At 37.1% G+C, this 24994-nt stretch overlaps 2 protein-coding genes across 8 annotated transcripts in view; one reads left to right on the forward strand and one right to left on the reverse strand.

Annotated features, from left to right (window-relative positions):
• Positions 1 to 24994, forward strand: part of LOC127972725 (neurobeachin-like) — a 247688-nt gene that overhangs the window by 167178 nt on the left and 55516 nt on the right. For 6 of the 7 annotated variants that reach the window (XM_052576455.1, XM_052576457.1, XM_052576458.1 and 3 more), the window contains exons 38-39: positions 2636 to 2782; positions 7451 to 7587. In XM_052576455.1, the coding sequence (XP_052432415.1) occupies positions 2636 to 2782; positions 7451 to 7587 (284 nt within the window). Of the gene's footprint in view, positions 1 to 2635; positions 2783 to 3374; positions 3408 to 7450; positions 7588 to 24994 lie in introns of all 7 variants that reach the window. The other variant, XM_052576463.1, reaches the window with a different exon arrangement.
• Positions 8166 to 10584, reverse strand: LOC127972732 (putative nucleotidyltransferase MAB21L1). The gene has a single exon (XM_052576481.1). It carries the CDS (start codon positions 10204 to 10206, stop codon positions 9127 to 9129), a length of 1080 nt encoding a protein of 359 aa, XP_052432441.1. The 5' UTR covers positions 10207 to 10584; the 3' UTR covers positions 8166 to 9126.

Below are 24994 nucleotides of genomic sequence, written 5' to 3' on the forward strand. Positions count from 1 at the left end.
ATATATATATATATATATATATATATATATATATATATATATATATATATATATATATATATATATACACACACTCAGCTTTATTTTTAATGGATATGGTCCATTATATTTTTATCTGCTGTTGGACTCTCATTCTGACGGCACCCATTCACTTCAGAAGATGCCTTGGTGAGCAAGTGATATGCTAAATTTTTCCGATGAAGAAGCTAAATTTTTGACATCCTGAATGGTCTGAAGGTGAGTGCATTTTCAGAAAATGTTTATTTTGTGACCCATGTACATGTACCACATTAAAAATGTATTCGGATCTATGTTTTGAATTAATTGTGAACACAAATAGCCTGGTGGCACAGATGGATGACCATAATGGAAAAGAGCACACATTGATTAATGCTATTCTATGATATGATGCATTATCCAGTGGTACAGTTAACGTTCAACCTTTTTTTAGTGATATAAATTGATTTAATGTGAACAGCATCACATTAGCGTCAATGATGTTTGTAGCTATTACTAGGGGCTACCAGAACTAGGAATGTGTACAAATTAGCAACAAATACAGAAACTGACGATATGCAGCAACCAGGTCTGTTGGGACTTTATGTATGCACAAGTATGTTTTCCTTCTTTTGGCCTTCTTTGTGTAAAACTTCCTTAAGCTAAATACTTTTTTAAACTCATGTTTTTCCCCTAAAGCTCTCCCCATTTGCTCAGGATCATTTTCTTGTCAAAAATCCACCTGGTTTATTTTGTCTGCATTGCACTGAGGTCCTAAGCTTTATCTTGCCAGTCAAGACTGGAGCTCAGCTCCATCAGCTCACCCTGCTTTAATACAGGCATAATGACGGTTTACAGAATTACGGTCTTAAGTTTCCCTCTGTCTGCTTTGATCCATGACCGCTTTGTGCCTCTAAATGTTACACGCTCCCTATTTCCGAAAAGCGGTCCCACTTCTTCCTTGGCTCTGATGAAAGCTCCTGAGATATGAGACAGAGCAGGAAGCCCGCTATGTTATTTTATTTTTTTTCCTCTCCCTCCTTCTCTTTTTCTTTCTTCGTCTGTGTAGTGGTGTTGACAACATTTGAACGTGACCGCTTTGAGACGAGGTACATGAACCCCACGGGAGTGTAGGGAACATTTTAAATGCTGCACTGAAAAGAAACACGTCAAAAGAGTGTCAGACACTTTCTATTTCTGATAAGTGTTTCTTATTTCCTTTTTTTCCACAGAAAAATCTCTCTGTTCTGGTGTATCAGACAAATCTGACCTTATACAAGATGAATCCAGTGTGCAGTGACGTGTGTCAGGCCTGACTGCTATTTTTCTCTCTTTTATTTAGTAATTAAAGCTGATGAATGATCTTTTTTGTTCGGTAACAAAAAAAGTGGCTACACACTTTTTTGCATCATTTTTCTTTTTCCCTCTGATAAGGCTGCTTGATGAGCTTTGGTGTTATCAGCAGTCGCTTAATAGCGTTGTCGGTTCAATCTCGTTCCCGTCCAGATTTTGAGAGTGGATTACATTATGCCTAATTAACTTTGAAATGTAGACGGGCCTACACATGCTTTATCATGAGTCTCTTTAATGGAGAATTAAACAGTTTAGAGTAAAACGCTATAGTTTGTCCGTGGTTTCAGTCAGGCTTTTAAAATAAAACTTGTTTATTTCAATTTGACATCATTGCTGATACTTACTCCAGAGTTTGTTCCTATAACAAGGTCTGTTATTCCAGAAATAAAGTGTTAAGGCCTGTTCAGACAAAGGACATTAACTTATAATGATAATGATAATGATATAGTTCTACAAATCTGTCTGAATTTAAAAGAATAGCAGATTCCACACCACAAGTAAAACCCCACAGAGAAACAATTTCTTTGGAATAACTTTCAGAACCTTTTTTTTTTCATGAAACTCTAGATGGCTCAGTTCCGATAGTTTCGAACACAATCTGATATAAAGGCATCTTTATTCACATGGCACAGCCGATTGGTTTCTGATTTTGGTTATTGCTTGCTGTAGCAGTTGCAGCAGGCTTCAGAAACCCTTCACCTTCCCCAGCTCCACCTGTATAGTTGTGTATCTTCTATGGGGTGATTTCATGTGTTATATATGAGAGTTCCTTTATATATATGCTATATGTGCAGCAGCAGTATTTTCACAGTAGCATGTCTGTAAATATATTTGGAGTATATATATATATATATATATATATATATATATATATATATATATATATATATATATATATATATATATATATATATATATATATATATATATATAGTATTTTTTTTTTTTTTTGGGGGGGGGGGGGGACATAATAATAATAAGCCAATGTTGCTTGGTTACCATTGTATATTTATCTGTTGTGGCTTATTGATTTACTGTGGACTCAGAATTAATATAAAGATACACAAAAACCTGTCCGAGAAATCACACCATAAAATAAAGAAAAATTCATATACCCACCGTATATATATATATATTTTTTAAATATAATAGATATGCTGCACAGAATAATTTTTAATGTATGTATTTTTACATTTATTTTTTAATGTGTCTTCTATGCCTTGTGATTCTCAAATGTGCTTAAGTACAAATAATGTCTGTTTTCATCATCCATGTGTCTCTGCAGGCCCTGAGGAAGACAAGGCCCTGAGAGGGAGGAAGGGCTTCCGCGGCCAGACCGTGGTCAGCCAGAGCCCTGAGACAGAGCTGATGCTGGAGGGGGACGATGATGCTGTCAGTCTGCTGCAGGAGAAAGAGGTGGACAACTTGGCAGGTGAGTCAATCTACTGTATACACAATAAACAGTGCAATCTGTATAGTGACGGTTCTCCATACAGCATGAAGAGTAAGTCATGCACATCAGTTTCATGACATGACACTTTCCTACAGTCCTCAGGTTCAAAATTTCTGTGTGCCACATGAGTTTGGATTAAACATTTTTAAACCTAATTTGTTATGTTATTGAAATTATAAAGTCATAATCAAACATACCTGTAGGTTTACCTGAGCTGAGAAGTCCCACCAGAGGTACTCCATCTGAAATGTCTGCATAATTCCACATTTGGTAGCATTTATTTATCTATACATAGCTTAAGCGTGGCATTTTGTCAGAATGACAGAATTTGACATAGAACAGATATAGAAATATATCTTACCTGTCAATCTAGAGGCAGACCAGTGTAGTTAGTGTGGTTACTTTATGTTAGGACTGTGTTTATGCTTTTCGTGCTGTGTGTAGGGTTAAGTATTGCTCTGGACAGTGTTACATCTTTTTTCTGCTGAATATTTATTTATTTATTTTTTAAGTCTATAGTTAAACAATATATATATTTTTTTTATTATTTCTCTTCTTTTTTTCCTCACAGCAAGTTTCTGTCCCCGGGTTGTTATTTCCAGAGGCAAGTTTGGCTATTTAAAGAGAGATTAACCCATTCAAAACCACTAATCAAATTAATTACATATAATTATTTTAAAAATGAAAGCAAATATGATTTTAACCAACAATCGGGAGGCAATCAAGATCAATATAGATTGAGTTCATTATTTATAGTTACCTTTTCCCAAATTGAATCTGCTAATAATGATAGTCTGATGATTTTTCTTTTGCAACTAAAATTGTCTAATCACTGTTTTATTTTATTTTAATTATTTATTGTAATTTTATTTTGCATATAAAAGAAGATTTTTTTTTTTTAATCACTTGGATTTCCATTATTCTCAGCAACTAACAGAATTACTATTGACTGGTTGTCTCTCAGTGTTAACAGTGCTTTGTTAACGTGTTACATTTTTATCAGCTCTACATTTGAAGATGTTGTATATGATATATGTATTGTGAAAGTGTAGCAGACATGTTATTAATAATACCCTGAATAATCAATGCCCCCACTCGCTCTGCAGATCTTCATTAGTCAATGAAGGTTAAAAATGAGTGGTGAGATATTTATGCGTCTGTAGAAAATCCAGTCCCCTAATTTATCAATATATTTTCTTTACTGTCTGAAGTGTTGTATGTATGCATAGCAGAAAATGTAATTAAAGCTCCCAGCATACAACCTATTTAAACTCATTCACAATTTATAAGCAGTTCTGCATGCCATTCTACTTTTTTGACTGTAGGAATTCCTTCATCAGATCTAAATCAGGATTGCCTCAATTACCTCTAATATGTTCCCACCGAAGTTTGCCAATTCGCAAAGCAGAAATGCAGACTGATGTGTTCCTGCTGTTCTTTGTCTACCATTTATGTTAAAAAGTAATTTTACTGGAATGCAATCGATCATAAATCCTGGCACAGTGTATACATTCCTGAAATGTTCTGTGAGCACCATTAAAAGGATTAATATTAACATCAAATGCACTGATTTTGTATCGGTAACTTAAAATGTAATGCTTAGAGTACTGATTATATTAAACTTTTAATTGCATGCCACTGTTGGTTAATTCAGTATTTGTGGAAGAAAAGGCCCAAATTTGTTTCACTCAGTTTCATTCATATTTGTGACTCAAGGCAAGTAGGCCTATTTTAGTGACAAATTATATTTTTTTCCTGCTCAGCATTTAGTTTCAAAAATGTGTGTTTATGCTTGTATTGGGTGTGTTTTATTACTATTTTATTTGAGTTGTGTATCATCACCACAAGGGGAGCTGTGCCATCTGTATATGTGTGTGCACAGTTTCTATTTTGACAGCAGGCCAACAGGCTAATGCTAGTGCTAATGAGTGTAGTAAACAACAGGCCAATCAACAGGCCTTCTCACACCCAATGGGAGGGGCTCAGTTCGTCTGCAGCCAATCAGAGTACAGTATCTGTCATGAGCGTATTTACACCCACAGCTAAACATAGACAGAATAGGTGTGATGTAAAGAGATAGGCCTATTGACAATAATAATAATAACAATAATAATAATAATAATAATAATCCTACATTTTAAATAAAACAAATGTGTGTGTGTGTGTGTGTGTGTGTGTGTGTTAGCCTTATATTACCACCATATTTACATTTTACAAAGAAGCTACAGTTATATCTTCTTTATACTAGCCGAATTATATTTCATATCTACTTTTGTACTACAAAACAAATATTTGTCTTCTTTTCAGAATCGTAATAGGCCCCCTAAAGTGGCACACAAAGAGAGAAAACATCATCTATTTTCCCATCATGCCTTTGTCTCTCCACACTCCAGTACACATCACAGTCTATAGCGCTAGGCAGGATTTTTTTTTTTTTTACAGCTGACGTCAGGACAGAGCACAGCTCAGATCTGCTGAGTACAACTGCACCTGTTTAGTTCCAGCATGATAATCTACTAATCCTCACTAGTGCTCCGATATCAACACTAGCTACATCACTAGAACATCGGCAACACAAATTAACATAGACTTAACGGGAAAAGGTGAAAAGAACCGTCGTTATTATTATCATTATTATTATTATCATTGTTATTTTGTTAGCTTGTTTATTTATTTTTTTATTTTTCCTTTTTTTTTGGGGGGGGGGGGGTATCGTAGGCTTTACTATAGTATCCTAGTATAGTATAGTATAGTATAGTATAGTATAGTATAGTATAGTATAGGCCTATATCTAATATTTTTAAGAAAGATTAAATACATGTTCTTCATATGGTTTTATATAGCCTACACAATCGAGATCCCAGCGGCAGATGAGATTACATGTTATATGTGAAACCTGATCGCTCTGATTATGTAATATGAACGTATTTTAGTTTGATCCCAATTTTTTAAAGGTCTCTTGAGGCTTTAGCGCTAATCCTCTCTGCGCATTGGATTAATGCTGTGGCTATTGTCTGGATTCACAAGTGTCCCTCTAGGCCACGTTACAATTGCCTCTTTCTCTATTAAGCGTGTTATGAGAGGGGCATGATTCGGATTAAAGGGTTCACTGGCTTTTCTCAGGTGAAGCCATGTTGCCTTGTCGAATTATTTGCGATCGCGTAAAATTTGTATTCGTTCAACATAACTTCTAATGAGTGAGATTTGACAAAACAATAATACCAGTAATAAAATAATAATAATAAATCGTATAGGCCTATTTCATCGGTTAACAACATTGAGTAAGCGCCATAGAGATATAGCACATGCTACTTGTGATTTTATTCATCGGCTACTCAATTTTCATTCAAAGTCTACTCAACAGTTATTTATTTATGTGTGTATTCATTTATTTTGCGTAAAATCTTCGTATCGTAAGCACACAGTAGCTTTTCGTTTATTTTCAGGGGCTATGTCTTTATCGAGCTGCTTTGTTGCTACACAAATTGTTTTGTTTTTTTGTCTTAATATCTTAATATAGGTTACCTAATTGAAAACTGATAAAGTTTGTAATATTTACAGTAATGGCGGATGTTATAGCTGGTACAAAAGGAGGGAGAGCGGCTTTGGTTTCTTCGAGCGTTCGAGCAGTGCTCTGGGAATTGAAACCTAAATCCACTTGTAATCTTGCAGCAGTGTCGGGCATAATTGGCCGAGGAGAGCAGATTAAGATTGATGAGACGTTAAAGTGGCTCTTTTGAGTTCAGGGGGATCGATAAATATCCCAATTTCAAGAGCCTCTCCTCACATCAAGGACAGACCCGTGGGCTGCTACAGGGGCGAATTTATAAAAGACAGAGGACTGGTCAAAGAGAAAATTCAGAGAGAGAGAGAGAGCGAGAGAGAGAGATTAAATCCCAGCCATCTGAGTGGAGGTCAACACGTCTGTAAATTTTTTAATAATGTTTGTAAGGTCAATTTTACAGGTTTCATATCATCAAAAGGGATTTTCAACGACTGATTTGATTAGGAAGCGCATAGCTAAATGCGTATCACTCACATATGATTTGTTCTTTAGGAAAATAATGAAAGAAAGTTACTGTGAAATTATTGCCGTTAGGCCTCATAGAAACGCTTACCTATTAAAATAATCGGATAGATTTTTTTTTCTTGATAGCCTAATGTCATATAGCCAAGTGCATCAGTTTGGAGGACTGATCGCGTAAATTATTCGCTTTAACAATTTCCATATTTTCCATATTTCATGCGCATGCAAAACTCTGCATCATATTTAGCCGCATACCTTTTGATTAGATAATAACAAACTATTACTAAAACACTGTACTAAATAAAATTACTTTTTGGTGTAAATCGATATTATTTTGAATAAACTATGTAGCCTAAGATTTATTTCGAAATGACACACATGATCACGCCAACAGGCTATCACCGTCGTGTCCAAGTCTTTAAAGCTGTAGGCTATTCGAAAAGACACGCTTGAAAATATTGCAAACATATTCTAAAGAAATGTCTCAAATTGTTTAGTGTATGTGTATGGTTGTGTATAAATACACCAGCTAACTTGCATTACGCATCGTTTGTTGGTGACTGCCTTGCGATACAATTTTTTTCCCCCTGTGAAAATAAAAATCTATTTTCTTGTTATAGGCCCTGTTGTTTTGAGCACCCCGGCCCAGCTTATTGCCCCGGTCACTGTAGCTCGTGGGACTCTCTCTATCACTACCACGGAAATCTATTTTGAAGTGGACGAAGATGAGCCAGCCTTCAGACGCATTGATGCCAAAGTAGGTTGCATTTATGTTATGTATTTGCCAGTGTGTACACGTGAAAACATCAAACAGAATCGCATTCCTAATGACGTAAAATAAAATAAAATAAAATATCATAAAGTGTTTCACAATCTAACAGCTTTATTAAAACAATAATTTTGTAATGCTTTAAAAATAGCATTTTTCTAAATCGAGGCCCATGCCTTGAATGCCCCGTGAGGCCAAGAACAAAAATTATTCTTGATTTTGTTTGAAAAGCTTAGAATAATTGTAGTTTTTACTAGAACTGCATTCATGAACAAATATCAGTTACAATGATGATTTATGTACAAATATAGCCTATGTAAAATGAACCAATGAACTCATAATCGCTTAAATCGGCAGTCCTCGCTTTTGTATGAATTACATGGAATAACATTGAGTGAAGGAAATATAGTTTTAAAAGATGTACGTTAAAATGGCATTATTGTAACATATATAAATGAAGGGTGCATTTCTGATGTGTAGAACTGTCATGAGAGATTTGTATCGTTAAGCCACACATTTCTGTAATGCATATCAGTTAATCTTTGTCCTTATTTCAACAGCCACTGTTCACTGGAAGAAATGTTCTCTTTTATTTTCTGTTTTGGTGTTTTCCACCCCTTTTTATTTTTGAAAACCAGGCTACATCGTTTCATTTTTATGCCCAGTATCCAAATGCTTAAAGATCCACAAAAATCGTCCTTATTCTTACACTGCAGTATTTATGCATCATGAATCATTATTTGGACACAAATATTAATTTGTTTTTATTAACTCTTTAAATAAACTCAGAGACAGATATAAAAAAAATCAAATCACAAAGTGTTATATTCCAGTGTATTTCAAGTGCATTATTTTCAGGTATATATATTTTTTTCATTTATATATTCTCAATTTCAGCCTTTTATCATGTTAAGCAAGGTACAAACAAAACGGTCGAATATACTTTAAATAAGAATTCAAGTATGCGTATGGAATGTTTAGGAATGTAACAAATAGTACCATCAAAATGTAAACTTTAGAATTTTGCCATTGACAATAGATTAAATCGCTGATGCAGGTCTAAGTGTTTTTTTCTTCTTCAGAAATAATCCAGACGAATGTTAAAACAGGTGAAATTATACTTCTATTTACGTGTCACAGAACAACATTCACAACTGCAGACCACCGGATTCACAATCTACAAATGTGTCTATTTACAGTATAAAATGTACAAGTTGTATTCTGTCACGCAGCTTTGTTTAGATAAAACGTGTTGTTGGGCAGGGCTCGTAAAAAGAAGAGAAAGAAACAGTAATACTGACAGGTTGATTGTTGATACAGTTTGCTCCCACCCTAAAACACATTAATGTCACGTGAAGTGTTTTTAAACGAAGCTCTCTAAAATATTTTTACAACAAAAACAACGTGGGTTGGTTTCAACAGTGACCATTTTGTGGAAGAGTTCCTGATTAGCATCGTCTCTAGGCCTCAGAACTTTGATCAGGCGGACCTCCTATTCACAAACATTCCGTTTATCTAGTTTTTACCTCAGAGTTTCTCCAGGCTTTTAGGGTTGGTTAGAATTTCTCTCGCCAGTCGCCAAGTCTGTTTGGCAGCGTTTTCGAGGCCCGAATGTGGCTTTCCTTGGAAAAGGTCTAGGTTTGGCAGGAAATAATGGGGGCATCTCCTGCACTGCAAGCACGAAATGAGCTGCAATAAAATCCCGTTCAGTCGATCCCCGAGGCAGTTCTCGTCCCAGTCCGACTCGCGCGGGTGTTTCTCGCACTCGTAAGACACGAGAGTTTTCATGTGGTAGTTGTTGAGAGGCTGCCCGGGAAGTTCAAGGTGACGGTCGCGCAACGTCTTGAGCAGGGACAGGCATTTCTTCCTGCAGCCTCCCAGGAGCAGGCGGTTCTCCGCTTCGGCGAACTGCAACACCCAGGCATCGCTCTCCGCCGAGCTCTGCTTCCCGTTCAATGAGTAACACTCCTTCGATAAGAGATTGAAACCCTCGGCTTTGACTTCTGCCACCCGGTTCGGACCAGGCCACGGGATGTGCGGCATCGGCCAGTGGGCAGCGCTGCGTGGCCATATGCCGGTGCACTTGAACGCGGGGGTGATCTGAACCACGTATCTGTCTCTGATGCGTAATTTCACCTCGCTGGTGTCCGCGACCATTTTAACCACGTCCCTGTAGCTGCACTTATCCACCGCCTGCGCCACGAGCGTCTGGAACCTGGAGCGGATCTTGCGCGCGGACAGGTATCCCGAAGCCGTGATGAACTCGACCCAGAGGGACATGCTTCTCTTCCGCCCGTCGCTTAGCTTGAGCACGGCGCAGCCCGGCAGAGAGCCGTCATCCACGAAGTTGAAGACCCCCATCTGGTTCAGATACAGGACCACCTCGAATTCTGTTGGGGAGATGACCTCGAGCCCCTCGAAACGGTTATCCATTTCGTTTAAGGAGCTGATAAAGCGGGGCTCCTGGACCTCCACCTCCTTCAGGACATCTGAGACCACCTTGCACACCTCCCGGATGGTCTTGGAGATGGCCGCTTTCCGAGACTGGCATTTCTCGTTGTAGTATTTATTGAGATGATACACCAGCTTGGCCTGGGCGGCGATCATATTTGGACAGAGATCCGGGTTGTACACCGGAGTCTCGCAGTAACCCGAGGGATCCAACGCGGCTGTTTGTACAGGAGCCAATTTTAGAGAAGAATGTGGACTATTTAGAGGGAAAAAAAGGGGGATTATGAAATTAAAAAAATTGCTTTTTATTTGTGCGTGTAGCACATGCACAAAGTCGGGCAGTTAAATCATCAGCTTCTGTTTTCAATTGCGACGAAAAAAAAAAGTCAAAGCCTCTGCAGTTCAGCAACTAAAAGTCCTTACGCACGGATCAGTAGTTCAGCAAACCTCTTGTATCCACTTGCGGTGTCTTTTCTCTGTTTGCAACAAGGGTTGGAAAGTGCAGGGTGCTCTTAAGTGTGTGTCCTAGCTGTGTTGGTGTGTTTAAGACTGCGAACTCACTCCTGTGAAATTATAAAGGGAGGGGTTGAGAGCAGCTCGTCCAATCACGGCTCGAGTCGTCACTGCCTTCAGTTTACTGACGACAAATTAATCCTCCGCTTTTAAACGCAACTAAATCTTCTGCTGGAAACACACCTACACTTTGGAGGGAGAAGATACAGTTTTATTCGCGATGTATGCGGGCTTTTCCTGCTATTCTTATTAGATACAGACTATGCCTGTTATTGTTTATTTTCTTTTTAACATAAATCATTTCATTTCATACGTTTGAGAATGGAACATTTAGGATGTATAGCCTATTTTGTATATGTGTATGTATAAGAGTTTCATTTTAATTATCGTTCTGAATCTGTAGGGTATTACAGTTTGACGAAAATATTATTTGTATTTTCTCTGTAGTTTGACATGCATAATGTTTTTCGTTGACCTCTTAATTTGATTTTTCTTTTGGTGTTGTAGTAGCTACTGTTTCGAGATGTTTAAATGTCTTCATTTGATATTATATTGCGTTATATTTCTTAATAGTGTATGTTATTTAAATGTGTATATTCGCTTTGAATATAACACTAATAGAGATATTGTTTTAATTATTTTGCGTTATGAATATGGTAATAGATAGGATGGTGGGCTAAACATGGCTCGTCTCTCAGTAGCTACCAAACACCGGAATCTTTTCTTACATTTTAAATAGCCTATTTCAAACATTAATCCGTGTTATTTATTTTCTTATAGGACGGCAAATGAAGCTTTAAATTCATTTAGGTTATAGTGTTGTCGTCTTACTAGCTTTGCATAGCATAAAAAATATAGCCTATACGTTTTTGTGAAGTTCTTTGTTAAATGAAGGCCTTTAATTTAGCTAATTGGCGTTAAGGTGGTTTTATATGAAAAAAATTGTCGCGGTTTATGTATAATAAGTTATTGTAATTTCTAATTATTTTAAAAAAGAATATTGCTTAAAGTTTTATTTTTGCATAAAATATAAGACATTCTAAAAAAAGGAGAAGCATCTTTTTGATCTTTTTTATTCGTCTTTCACAAACGTTTTCTTTTTAACTTCGTTTTTCTTTTAACAAGTTCTTTATTTGTTCGATGGGAAGAAAATGTTATCTTATGAATCTAAACTACTATTATTGTTTTAAATTAACTGCTAGTGTAGATTTTACTATTCTAGTTCAGTGTCCAAATCAAAGTTCGTTTTAATAGCCTACAACTTTTTGGAGCGTTAGTGTCTTTCAAAATCTACTGCTTTTTTAACGTACCTGTATTTTCTTATTTTAGCTAACCTTTCATTTATTTATTTGTTTGTTTTTTATTTCGGCCTTTTAACCGCTAAAAAACGAATATTTTAACGATTTGAGATAAACTGCCTCAGATCACAATGTCTGGAAAAATCTGTTGTAACATTGCGCGAAATGCAGAAACACCTTTTCGCGCGATATTAGGCTATAAATGAAATCAAACAACAAAACAACGAGAACACCTCGTGTTTACATGTTTCGTGCCCTTTCCATATCCTTCCTATCACACTTGACGCAAGCGCTTATCGCACTATATATATGATATATATATATACTATATACTGATATTTATACACGTTGTATATATTTCTATAGGCATGTTTGTTTCAAGCACATAGAGCAAATTTTTATAGGTCACTGTACTGAGGCATCACAGTCTATTGGCTCCAGCCCTCACTGTCGTCTTCTTGGCTCCCTCTGCTTGAATGATTTTGCCAACCATAATTAATAGAGCGCTGCTGTTTGCAGGCAAAAATCACACTTATCAATTTGCCTTCTCCTCTGTCATGAAGGCAAGGCGAATGCTGTTTGGCCTTTGGCAGGGATTAGTATGTGACACTGTATTTAAAGCAAACATTTTATTATTATTATTAAAGCATGTATTCAATTACTGTATGTATAATTTAGTTTAATTTCATCCTGGACTGCTGTACATGCATTAGGTGGGGTGATTTTATAAAAGAAAAGGAGAAACACACTTTTATACTGTCACTTTGTTACATAAAAAAAAAAAATGTTGTGCGGTTTAACCCTTCTTACACCTCAACCATCCCTCTCTCTCTTTCTCTTTCTCTCTCTCTCTCTCTCTCTCTCTCTCTCACACACACACACACACACACACACACACACACGCAGACATTACATGGCAGGTACCCAACCATATCAGATCAGACGGTCTCCCTCCCGTCACTGGTTCATGCTATGATGTGTTCAGCTTTTTGTATGTCTGAATTAGTTGCTTGTCTATTGTTTGCCAGTGTGTTACAGTAAATATATAACAGCAGTGTGCTGTTGTAGTTTCTGGCATAATTTAATCTCGGATTACATCCTGTTACTTTTTAAACACTCTCACACTCAACATTAGAAATTGGCCTATTGCAAATGAAGAATGTACTTTATGGAACGGAACTCAAGTCGCTGTTTACCAGTATTTCCATTTCAGCATTTTATGATATCGTAATACATGACTGTCCAGGATCAGGGCCGTGAAGTGTTTGATTTTATAGTGTAGTTTAAGTGTGACCTGGAGGCACTTCAAATCCCCCTTGACCTCGAACCCCCTCTCCTCTCACGCACTCTGCGTCTGCACAACATTGCGATCTGTGTGTCTTTGTGATATAACACACTATCCACAGGCTTTGCTGTGATATATGAGGATGTGACAACAGTATGACTGCTATTTCTGACCTAGCGAAGAGGATGCCTGATTGTGTAAATCAATACAAAGACTCCGGCTTCCGCCACATTTTGGACGAGCATATGACCCAGGAAACGTTTAACGTTTGTTGCAGGCCTCTTTGTTCTGGAGTTTCTTTACCAATGATCTCTTCATTTTTCTCTCTCCCTCCTATCTCGTTCTGAAGAGCGATTCTCCTGTCAAAATGGTCAGGCAACCTGATAAAGGCCCGTGTCAAACACGTGTGCCAACAAATTGATGATTAAACGAAGATCAGGTTTTTAGTCACCATCTTTCAGTTTTTAATTTAGTAGTTTGTTATAATGTAAAGATTATAAATTAATTTTGTATTGTTTTATTCATTTTAAATGTTATATTTTATGTTTAGTATTATAACATGACATTTAAAGTGTGTTTTTTTCCCTGTCTTTGATTCCTTTTCTTGTTTTTAGGTGTATAAGATTTTAATATTTATGAAATACACTGCAGTTTTTGCATCACTGTATTTAATAAGAATTCCTCACATTAATAATCTAACATACTAATTAAAAAAAACACATAATGGGACAACATTAGATAGCACTTCTATGTGGCTAGAACATTGTATGCCAATATTAATAGTACCAAGAGAGTTATTCGCAGATTTGAATATATCAAGAGCTTTAGAGAGTCCTAATTGAAGTTAATAGTCATTCTCCAGACTGATATTAATAATCCTATTATTCAGTGACAAAAGGAGGTCAGCTCAGCTTTATTTCATCATCATTCACAGACAGTTCTTTACACTGATCCCATCATCATTTTGCGACAGTGAAAAAAAAAAGAATAGCAAAAATGGATCTGAGCCAAAAGGCGTCGCTAGGTCAAAGCACAGATTATCGAGTGCACTTAATGGAGTGGAGAAGTCAAATATAAATCATATTAAAGGCCCTGCCATTTAAGACAAGTAATATTAGCGTGGAGCTTGACGCTGGTGGGGATTGCATTATACAAGATGGACACTTATTATGACATATCCCTTTCAGCTTCCTGCAAATGGATATCAAAATTGTCATTGAGTTTTCTTCCGAAGCAAATTCGGTTATTCCAGGCAATATGGCCACACTGCAGGGCTCCCAGTTAATTTCTCTTGCCTATCGGCTGTCAGCCCCCTGCCTCTCACGCTTAGAATTCTCTCCCTCCATTTGTTTTATTTTTTTGCATGCTGTACAGAAGCCTACTCTCAGAGGGAGTTTGGGAGGAAAAAACAAAACCCACCCCGTAAAATGAAGAATTTTTGGAATAGTGGACTAGATAGGCTAAAGCGAATTAGTAACCCTCAAGTGCAAGGGAGAGAGAGGAACGCTGGAAAATTAATCACTTTTTGAGCTATGCCATCGCCCTTTCTCCCCCCACAGCAATATGCGTTGCTTGTCAGCTTCTCTGATTAATGACGTGCATTTATTTGCATAGATTTAGCATTGATTTCATTAGTTTATTCAAAAAAGGACCTTTTGATTTTAATATCCTTTAATCTGAAATTGTACACATTTGAAGATTTTTTGAGGCGTGTTCACTTAGAAGCTCAGGAGATGTTGTGCATTCACAAAATCAGCTATTTTACATTAAAGGGATAGTTTGCATAAAAATGAAAAATTGTGTAATTTACTTAATCTCATGTCATTTCTAAACCTGTATGACTTACCTTCTTCTGTGGAACACCAAAAATATATATATTTACAGTAGAAAAAACTGTATTGTGCATATTTCCTCATCAATACATTGAAAGTATTGAGTTGTTTTGGACACCATTGACTTTCATTGTTAAAATAAGTTTGAAATGGCATGAGGTTGAATAAATGTTGACAGAATGTTTTTTTTTTTTTTGGTGAGCTTTACTTTTACATTTCTATAAACGATTCAAACTTTCTAAAGTTTACCATGAAACATCATTTCCATCTTGTATTCAGCAAACGAATCCCAAAAATTTAAATTGTGTCATTGTGTCATTTGTTCTGCTTCTGTAGACCACAAAAGGAGATATTTTGACAAATTTATTTGTGAGCTTTTTCCGCCTCCATACAATGAAAGTCCTGTGTTGTTATGGACCCTATTGACTTTTATTTAAAAAATCCTTAATATGTGTGTGTGTGTGTGTGTGTGTGTGTGCGTGCGTGTGTGTGTGTGTGTGTGTTTATGAAGAAGAAAGCAGGCCATATGCGTTTGAAAATTGAGGTCGAATATTTTCATTGAACTTTTCCTTTAAATTTCTATAAACTGTTTACATTTTTGAAAGTTTCCCATGAAGCATCATTTCCATTTTGTATTCAAGAAACAAATCCCAAAAATGAAAACTCTCGTTTCTAAACCTGTATGACTTATTTTCTACTGCAGACCACAAAAGAAGATATTTTGAAAAATATATTTGTGCACCTTTTCCGTCTCCATTCAATGTAAGTCTAGTGTTGTTTTGGACCCCATTGACTTTCATTGTAAAAAAAAAAAAAAAAGAAAGAAAATCATTAAAATACATATTTTTGGTTCTGAAGAAGAAAGCAAGCCATATAAGTTTGAGACATCATGAGGTTGAATAAATAATGCCAGAATTTCCAATTCCTGCTAAACTTTGCATGTACATTCCTATAAACCTTTCAAACATTTGAAAAGTTTCCCACCATTTCCACTTTGCATTCAGCAAACGAACCTGTTTATTTTCATCTGTTTGTTTTCGAGTGGCGTACACAAATCCCAAGAAAACACCTTTAACAAGCGGCCGCCACAAGACACCAACCTCTTCAGCTCCCTGTGATTAATCTTAATGTCTTGGAGACATCCCATGTTTAGAGGTTGAGTCCGTAATCATTCGCTCACTGACCCGATGATACTCAACAGAACATCCTCTCAACAGCCCCGGTGAGGACAATGCCTTGATGCATTTCAAATTAATTATACCGCCCTATTCTGAGAAGCATGTGCGCTCAACAGCCGGTTCTGGAGGGTGAAAACAAAGAGAAAGAAAACGAGAGAAAAAGACTGCGTTTTTTTCCCCAGGTTGGGGGCTCGGGTAATGAAATGCTGGTGGTTGAAGCCCATGATGAAATTAGGCCATGTAACCCAAATAAGGGATGAAGGCTTCATAATTGCCAGTCCTTGAGATCTGAGGTGCTGGGTGCCAACTGTCAGAGCTGGGCTAATGATGACAAATGTCTCTCTATGCAGATTGCAAAAGGGAGGAGAAAAGGTAGAAGGGGGGAAGAAGCCGCCGCAGGAGAGCGAGAATAAACCGAAAAGAAAGTGAGCAAACTGCAAAGTAAGACAGGTGCTTTCTAGCGAAACGTCTTGTGAAGCGGTGAAGACTAGATAGAGCTTTCAAGAGAGGGAGGTTACTTTTTTATTGCTTTAAAGTATAAGAACAGTCAAATCCATTAGATAAATCACTGCAGAACTTAGTAGGACAGACATTTAAATTACATTTTTAATCTTTCAACAGTAGCGTTTCTCAATGCACGTGTGACCTAAACTTCTATTAATGTAGAGTTGCTGCCAAAACAAAATGCAAAAAATACCCAAATCATTTGTAATCCTGAACTCTCAGCTTCATATTTTATTGCTCTGTCACAAAGAAAGTCATAAATTTGTCTTCACTTATAAGTTAGCCATTGAAAAAGCAAGAACCTATAGTGATGCAGTGAGGTCCAGCTTTCCCCAATTTGTTGCATGAATGGCTTTTTGAAAAGGTTCCCATTTGCTACAAAGGAAGCCCCCTTTTTTTGTTTGCCCTCTCCCCATCTGTGTCATCTGTTGTGAGGGGGGCGGTTTCTGTTCGAGGGAGGGGGCGGGACCGAGGGGGGCTCCCTGGTGACCGGGGCCAGTTGTTTTATGGACTCAACGTACTGGCGCAGGCAGTTCATAAGTTGCCAGTTCCTTTGTGTAAGAGGACAGGCTGACACGTGGGAGGCGACACGGCCATATTGACGTATATCATTTCCATTAATAACACGGACGAGCCCCCGCCTCGTTTCCGCCTGCTGACTTATACAGAGAATCCCTCCAATGACACTTAATTGACAATGTGAAATGGAGAGCCGACTGGCTGCGACTGATTTGAATGTTCTTTTATGGAGGTGTGTTTTTAAGATTTGCATGTGCTTACTGTAAAAGGGGCACAATTTTGATGTCAGTTCATATGTATATATGTGTGTGTGTGTGTGTGTCAAAGTAATGTTTTTTGTTTGTTTTTTGCTGTATATAATGGCACTTTTACTCATCAAAACAAACAAACAATATATATATAAATTCTAAAATGAGTAAAAGTGGTAAAATAATCAAAGTTTGTGTGTGTGTATGTGTACATTTTATATATATATATATATATATATATATATATATATATGCCATCTGAAGTTTTCATCTAAAATTAGGATTTTTATTAAGCTCCTAGAGGCTTGTGCATCTGAACTCTTCATATGTATATATATATATATATATATATATATATATATATATATATATATATATATATATATATGCATGTATGTATGTATATATATATATATATATATATATATATATATATATATATATATATATATATATATATATATATATATATATTCTTAGAATATATTTTGTAACATTTACTTTGATTTATTATGCATATCTTAGACTATAGCTCTACAAATCTGGCTGGTAACAGAAGCAGGACACTGTTTTCCATAATGCTGCGACATATGGAGCTAGTGGCCGGTGTTTTATATTATACGCTCATTAACACCACATGAGCTGTTTTGTGACGCTGACACGTAGCCTCAGTGAAGGTTAGAATGATTGATATCCTTACCTCTGCTTTATGTCAAAGTCTGATTTCAGGGTCGAATGAATTAGGAAGCTCATTTTATGGTCAGTGGTGCTTTTTAAGAGCAGGCAATGACAAAACGACTAACCAGTTAATCGTTTAGCATCTTTTAAGATAATTCAGAGTCTGATATTTACATTTTGATAGTCTATTACAGATTGAAAGGGGCAAATTTGTTATTTGATTCTCAGATGATAGATTGATTAGGATTATATGTTGATTGCTAAATTTAAGGAAGTTTTAAAATATGTTAGCATTTTGCTATTTAGCTCTTTTCCACCTGAATCACTGTGAAAGATCCCAGATTTCAAGGCATACTACGTTCCATTGGCCTCCTGTTGTAGTGTTTTGTTGGATTTTTTGAGGTTCCTAGCTTGTGGCGGCTCTCGACCGGCCTCATTACTGTAGGGGTAGCATAATCAAAATTCAGTAGGTGTGCAGCTCCCGCTGAAACTCCTGGAGAGGGCAGGGGAAAAGCTGACATGACGCTTCCTGCCTTGAGGGCTCTTTCTGCACGCTGGAACAGCCCTCGGGCTAAAAGAGCCATCCTGATGACCACGTGCTCTCCCTACAATAAAACATTCAACAGTCTAGGCGTCTTATAGTCTGCTTTAAAAAAGAAATACAAATTAAAAATGAAGAAATGAAGGAAAAATATGACATTAGACATAATAAAGTAGTGCTGTCAAACGATTAATCGCAATTAATCACATTCAAAATAAAAGTTTTCGTTTACATTATGTGTATGTACTGTGTATATGTATTATGTATATATAAATAAAAACACATGCATTTATATATTTCAGAAAATTTTTATTTTTATATATTAAATATATTTCTTTATATTATAAATAATATGAATATAAATATAGACGTAAATATTGTATGTGTTCGTATTTATACATACATAACAAATAAACACAGAACACACACATACAGCATATTTGCGTATTTGTGTATATGCATATTCATATTGCTGTTGCCACTATTTTTTAAAAGCAATAAGACAGACAAGTGGCTGCATTTATTTGATTAAAGCAATAAACAGCAATATTGTGAAATAATATTACAATGTAAAATAACTGTTTTGTATTTGAATATATTTTCAAATGTGATTTATTCCTGTGATGGTAAAACTGAATTCTTAGCATCCATTACTCTAGTCTTTGGAGTCATATGATCCTTCAGAAATCATAATCTTTCTTGACTTGTTTTTGCAGAAATGTATTTATTTATTTATTGAGCTGTGTGTGTGTGTGTTTGTGTATGTGTGTGTGTATGCAAAACACACACACACACACACACACACACACACACATACACAAACTTGGGAAGTATACAATAAGTATACAATATATTTTCTGACTTCCGTACTTCACTGTGCTGAAATTCAAATGATTCTGTTATTGTGTCAATTTAGCTGTTGGCGGGGCTGAGCACGCACAAAAACAGGCGGAGGTGTTGACACCATCTGACGAATGTGGATTAGCCATTTACAGAAGCTGTAATATGATAGGTCAAGGCAGGGAGGCGCTTCCTGTACGACTCTGGCTTGGCGTAATGAAAGATTGACAGGAGAAGGAGAAGCTGCCAGTCGCCGGCAGAGGTGCAGGCTTGATGGCTGCCGCAGAGCTCCGTGGATCCCTTGATCACAGTGGGCCGCTCCCCATTCATCTACGCCCACAACTCTGCCAGGAAAAGCTGCTTTTACCCCCCCACCTCCTTTTCATTTTTTTATTTCCCCTAATTTACACATTTAAGACTTTTTTCATTTGCTTATTTGCAATTCTCTTTTTATTTCATTTTTTTGTGTGTGTGTGTGGGGGGGGGGGTGCGGCTAGAGAAACTTTACTCCCACTTTCTCTCTGCCTCCCCTCCCTCTCACTTTCTCCGACTAGGAGTCTTTCTCTTTCTTCTTGGTTTGCCTTTGGGCGATGAACTAATTTCAGGCTCTGTAATTGCAGCGTGTTGTACACCTGCTTGCTATTAATTCTCCTCCGTCATTCACTCTCTCCTTCTTAATGAGATATTATTGTAATTATTGTTATTATGGTGTTTGGCGTAATTAACATGATTGATGTTGGTGCTAGGGGAGGGTTTATTTTGGCATTTGAACAGATGAGGGGATACTTTTCGATCACACAAGATGCGACTGAAGTGCGCTGGTTCATTCCTCTAGTCATACATAATGGATCCAGTAAAGCTGAAGGTTATTGTTTCAGAAATATCACATCCTCTTAAACAATTATTCATTAGTATATTAACCAAACTGCAAGTTCTGGTTTGAATGGCGCACCGCATGGTGCTAGTTTTAAGACTAGACAAACAATGGCCAGTGTGGAACTTTGTTTCGATTCGTCACTCGGACCCTGTGAAATTCAAATGTGTCCATCTTTCGAAAGGAGGGCTGAGGTTTTTGCCCGGTCGGATTTTAGTCAATCTGTTGTGTTTGAGGGCAACAAAAAATTCTCAGTCCATTTGATCCCAATCCAATTGTTCTGGTGTTTTGTGGCTGATGGGAATACAAAAGGAGTAAAGGCAGAAGGCCCAGAATCATTGCATCCAAGCACTGGCAATCCAATTAGAGGTTTGATAAGGGTCATATTAAGAGGTCTTCATGCTATAGAGGTTTTTGTAGTGTGTGTGTGTGTGTGTGTGTATACAAATGCAAGATATGAACAAATACCATTTTTTTTTGTGTGTGTTATTATTTTGTTTTATTTAATATCATTCAATTCCCTTTCACTCAAAAAGTATTGCATGACACTAGCTAAGGTCATGGCTTCGATTCCCAGAGAAAACAAAAACGTAAAAAAAAAAAATGAAACGTGTACCTTGAATACTAATAATACTCATTATTATCAACACCCAAATTCTCATTCTGGTCGCATTAAAGCACAAAAGCTAGGCAGCACTATAGCTATGTTGTTTTCTGTGTATGTATGAAATGGCTCTAGTCAGAGCAGTATTACTGGACAGGTGTTAGATACCTGCTGTTTTAATAGGTGGATTCCCCTTGAGGTCTCATTAGAGTCTAGGGCAAAAGAACAACCCCATCTCTCAGTTATATTCCCTTACAGCAGATGTCCTTGGTTCATATTTATGTGAGTTTTAGTTGAAACCCTAGGCTGCATTCTATAAGTCCTGAAGTTTAGATATCCAAGACCTTAGGACATAATGAACAACATATTTCAGGTTGCCTGAGTTGCAGGGACCATGTTTTTGACATTGCAGGGGTTTTTGTTTGTCCTCTTCCCAAGCCATGGATCTTTGAGTGGGTGACAGCCATTTAACGCCACACGACCTGCGTCTCAAGAGCCACCGTCAGGGCCCTCTCCAATCCGGTTAAGTACAATTACCATTCACGCTCTTTCTATTCTGCTTTGAACTGCTCCAGCCCCGTGTCCCCTGCAGAGTTTGGATGTGGACAAGAAACACACATATATTACTATATATGAGTTTAAAACACTTAAATGTTGTCTAAAAACCTCTTTGAAACAATCAAGAAGCTGATGACAGCTTATAGTTTGAGCTCCAGTGATGATGGAAATAATGAACTGTCAAGTGGATAACAAATAAACACACAAAGCAGAAATTTTGTGTCAATTTATAAGCTCTGCAGAGGCTTTTTTGAACACAACTGGAACATTCGATGTGGTGAGTTCCGTGGCAGAACTCATTTTTTATCTTTTAAATATTTCTGTCATCATGTTTCCTCCCCAATAACTCCAGCTTTTCTCCTCTCAGAGTCTATTGAACGCTCCAATGCATTCAATCGCGTTCAAAGAGAGAGCTGAAGAAGGAACGGTGCATAATACTTAATAGGTGCTTTAGTAATTCTGAAGTTTTCATAGCTTAATCTGTTCTGAAAAGCTTGGCAGAGAGGAAAATGCCATGCAAATGGCCCTCAGTGTTAATTTGATGTGACTTTTGTACAATAAGGCGGGCGGAACGCTAGAAGTCCATTCTGCCACGTTACCTTTTCTTCCATCCTCCTTGGACCCTTGGAAACCACTGCCTAAATGTTTCATAAGACGGCCTGTGTAAGCCACTCAAATATTCTCTTCCTACAATACCTGCTTTAAGACTATTATTACACTGCGCTTGAGCCAGAAGAGAGGATACAAATAGCAAAGCTTCGGTCTCTCTTTGTTGCAAGTCTGGGATTGATTTAGCACAATTGGGAGAGTCGCTGTGTTCTAAACACACTCATTGTACGCCTCATTTCTCCACTTTTGCCTTTGTTAAAGTCTCAGCTTCAATTTTTGTTGATAGCAGAGGCCCAGACACAGTGTGTGCTTACTTTGGCTATTTCGTATATGAATAGATAGCTGGCCCCATGAGAACACACTACTTTGAGATTTGAGACTTGTATTGCTAGTAAGAATTTCACTGCATTTTAGTTTTGAAAATGTGGAGTTTGCAGAAATAATGATTGTTTTCAAGCATGTTTCACTGAATGCATTCTCCCTTCTGCTATTGGTCAGAGTAACCAATATTCCCGCCCCAAACTCAGGCTGTTGGTTGTGCCAATTTTGCTATATCAAGCTGCTCTGGTTTCTTAAACAAACAAAGCAAAATTTCATTTAGTAGTTAATGGATTTTTTACAGTCGACTCTGCATATTAAAGTCAGTTTTTGCTTCACCAAAGAAAATAGCTCCAGTTGCATATCTTCAAGCAACGAACAGTAATGATGTGCCTGCTGAATGAATCACAGTTAATTGGTTAGTTGCATGATTCAGTGATTCTCTCGTAAATGAATCAATGTTTTGAACAAATTTGTTGAGTGAATAATTCAGTGACTCACTTACAAGGCAGTATCATTCATAAACGAATCTGTTTTGAAGGAATCAACTGAATGAATTATTCAATTAATCTTTCATAAACACAGTAACTTTGTAACCTGCAGAAAGGCTGACTGAAAAATCCCAACCATTTTATGCCAATTATTATGCATAAAAAATACTCACTCCACATTCAAGTAGCATTGATTTGGAGATATTTTGCTACACTGCCTAGCAAGTGTTTAGTTTGGAACAGTCCCAGAGTTTCTAAAGCGGAAATGACATTAAAATAAAGATTTTATCCTACAGACCAAACCTTTCTCATTTGACTCTTGACATTAATCAAGATCTCATTTCAGCAGAAAAGCTCAATCAATGAAGAAAATCCCTATGATCCAGCTTTGGGGAACATGTACTCTTATAAGTAATAAATCACTTTATGAACTTGCTGTCTTTTGTATACTCACATTACAAGCATTTCCCTTTTCAAATCGGGGATGGAAAAAAAGAAACGGATAGAAATGCTAATCTATGTAGTCTCCTCTGTATGGCCTTATGGGGGTTCAGAAGAGACAGCATGACTTAGGCTTCCAGTTGAGATACACATTCACTGTTGAAGCAAGACAAAGAAGTTGAAGCCACTTCTATTTTAATTTTCTGCTGAAGAAAAAATCTCTTCCTGTGAGCTTAGCATGTGTTGGAGCTAGCATGTCTAGGTCACTAACCCTGGAGAAAACAGCTTGCATTAATATGCTGTAATCCAGTGTAATTAGTCAAATAGCCACACGCCGAGCAGATTGTCACAGGCTGTCAGCTTTGGCAGGCTTGCAAGATGGTCCACTGTCCTTCTGGCCAGCAGGGACACTACCGAGAGAACATACACGTACGTAACACCCACATGCTTCAGCTTAGCAATCAAACATGGGTCATCAGGGGAGATCATTTTTGTCTGACTGCAACATAATGATCTACTTATTTCATTGTTTGAATCTAAAAACAAGATGCATGTCTCAAAACTGAGTCCAAGCATTGATTACTCTGAAAAGATGCCATAAATTGTGTTTATGAAATTGCAATTAATTGCGAGATTTAACTGCAAAACTTGGTTTTACCATCAAATTAATTTAGTTCCACCTCCATCTTGTGCCTTTCAAGACTTCCTCCACCTCCATCTCTTCCTCATGGTGGGGAGCGATATGCAAAGTGCGTGTGCGCATGAAATAAACAGTCAAAATAATTATATCAACACCAGTCTTCTCCTCCCACTCCCGAAATCCTCTAGGAAGCGTTTGACATAAGTTGACGAGGGTTGTCCAACAGCCCCATCAACGCCGCCCAGAAAACGTCTCCATGCGGCGCTGGATTAGCTAGGGTAAAAAGATTTAAACTATATAATTACAAGGGGATCAAGTGCAAATTATCTACCATGCTCAACAGCCAGATTACACTCCACTGTTTCCATTTTACTTGCCCCTGAAGATGAAAGCAACACCCCTCCCACTCAGCACAGAGACTTCCTAGCATACGCATTCTAGCAAGCAGCTATTTTTTTTTTCCTATGGTCTTATTATGCCAAAAAATATATAATTTTTTTGTGTGTGTGTGTGTGTGTGTGTGTGTGTGTGTGTGTGCGCGTTTCTCCAGCAGAAATTATTTTACTTTATTTTATTTTATAGGGAGCAAGGTCTTAATCTTCAATGTGTGTCTTGGCACTGGGGAGGAAACCGTTAGGATTTCTTTGTGCTTTGCTATAAAAGACATGGAGAAATCTTAAGAGGTGAGCGAGATTCTTGCAGGAAAAAATAACAGATGGTCTGAGTTTCACAACAGCCGATTTCAGGCAAAAATGTCATTAATCGTAGGGTGCAAAGACCCCTCATACTCGTTTCCAGATGCATTTTGGGTAATATATCCATTGCATTATCTATGCACTCAGTGCTGAGTAGATTACTTTCAAATAGTAGTCCATTACTGATTGCAGATCACATGATGAAAGCTGTAGTTAGTAACAGAATTTAGGTTACTTGTTTTAGATAATGTATTCTGAGTTCTGACTACTTTTTAGAT

This window comes from Carassius gibelio, chromosome B15, assembly GCF_023724105.1.
Source record: "Carassius gibelio isolate Cgi1373 ecotype wild population from Czech Republic chromosome B15, carGib1.2-hapl.c, whole genome shotgun sequence".
In the NCBI taxonomy this organism is placed as follows: Eukaryota; Metazoa; Chordata; class Actinopteri; order Cypriniformes; family Cyprinidae; genus Carassius; species Carassius gibelio.

Coding starts and splice junctions, on each gene's coding strand:
- LOC127972732 (XM_052576481.1), bottom strand. CDS start 10,206: ATGATCGCCGCCCAGGCCAAGCTGGTGTATCATCTCAATAAATACTAC.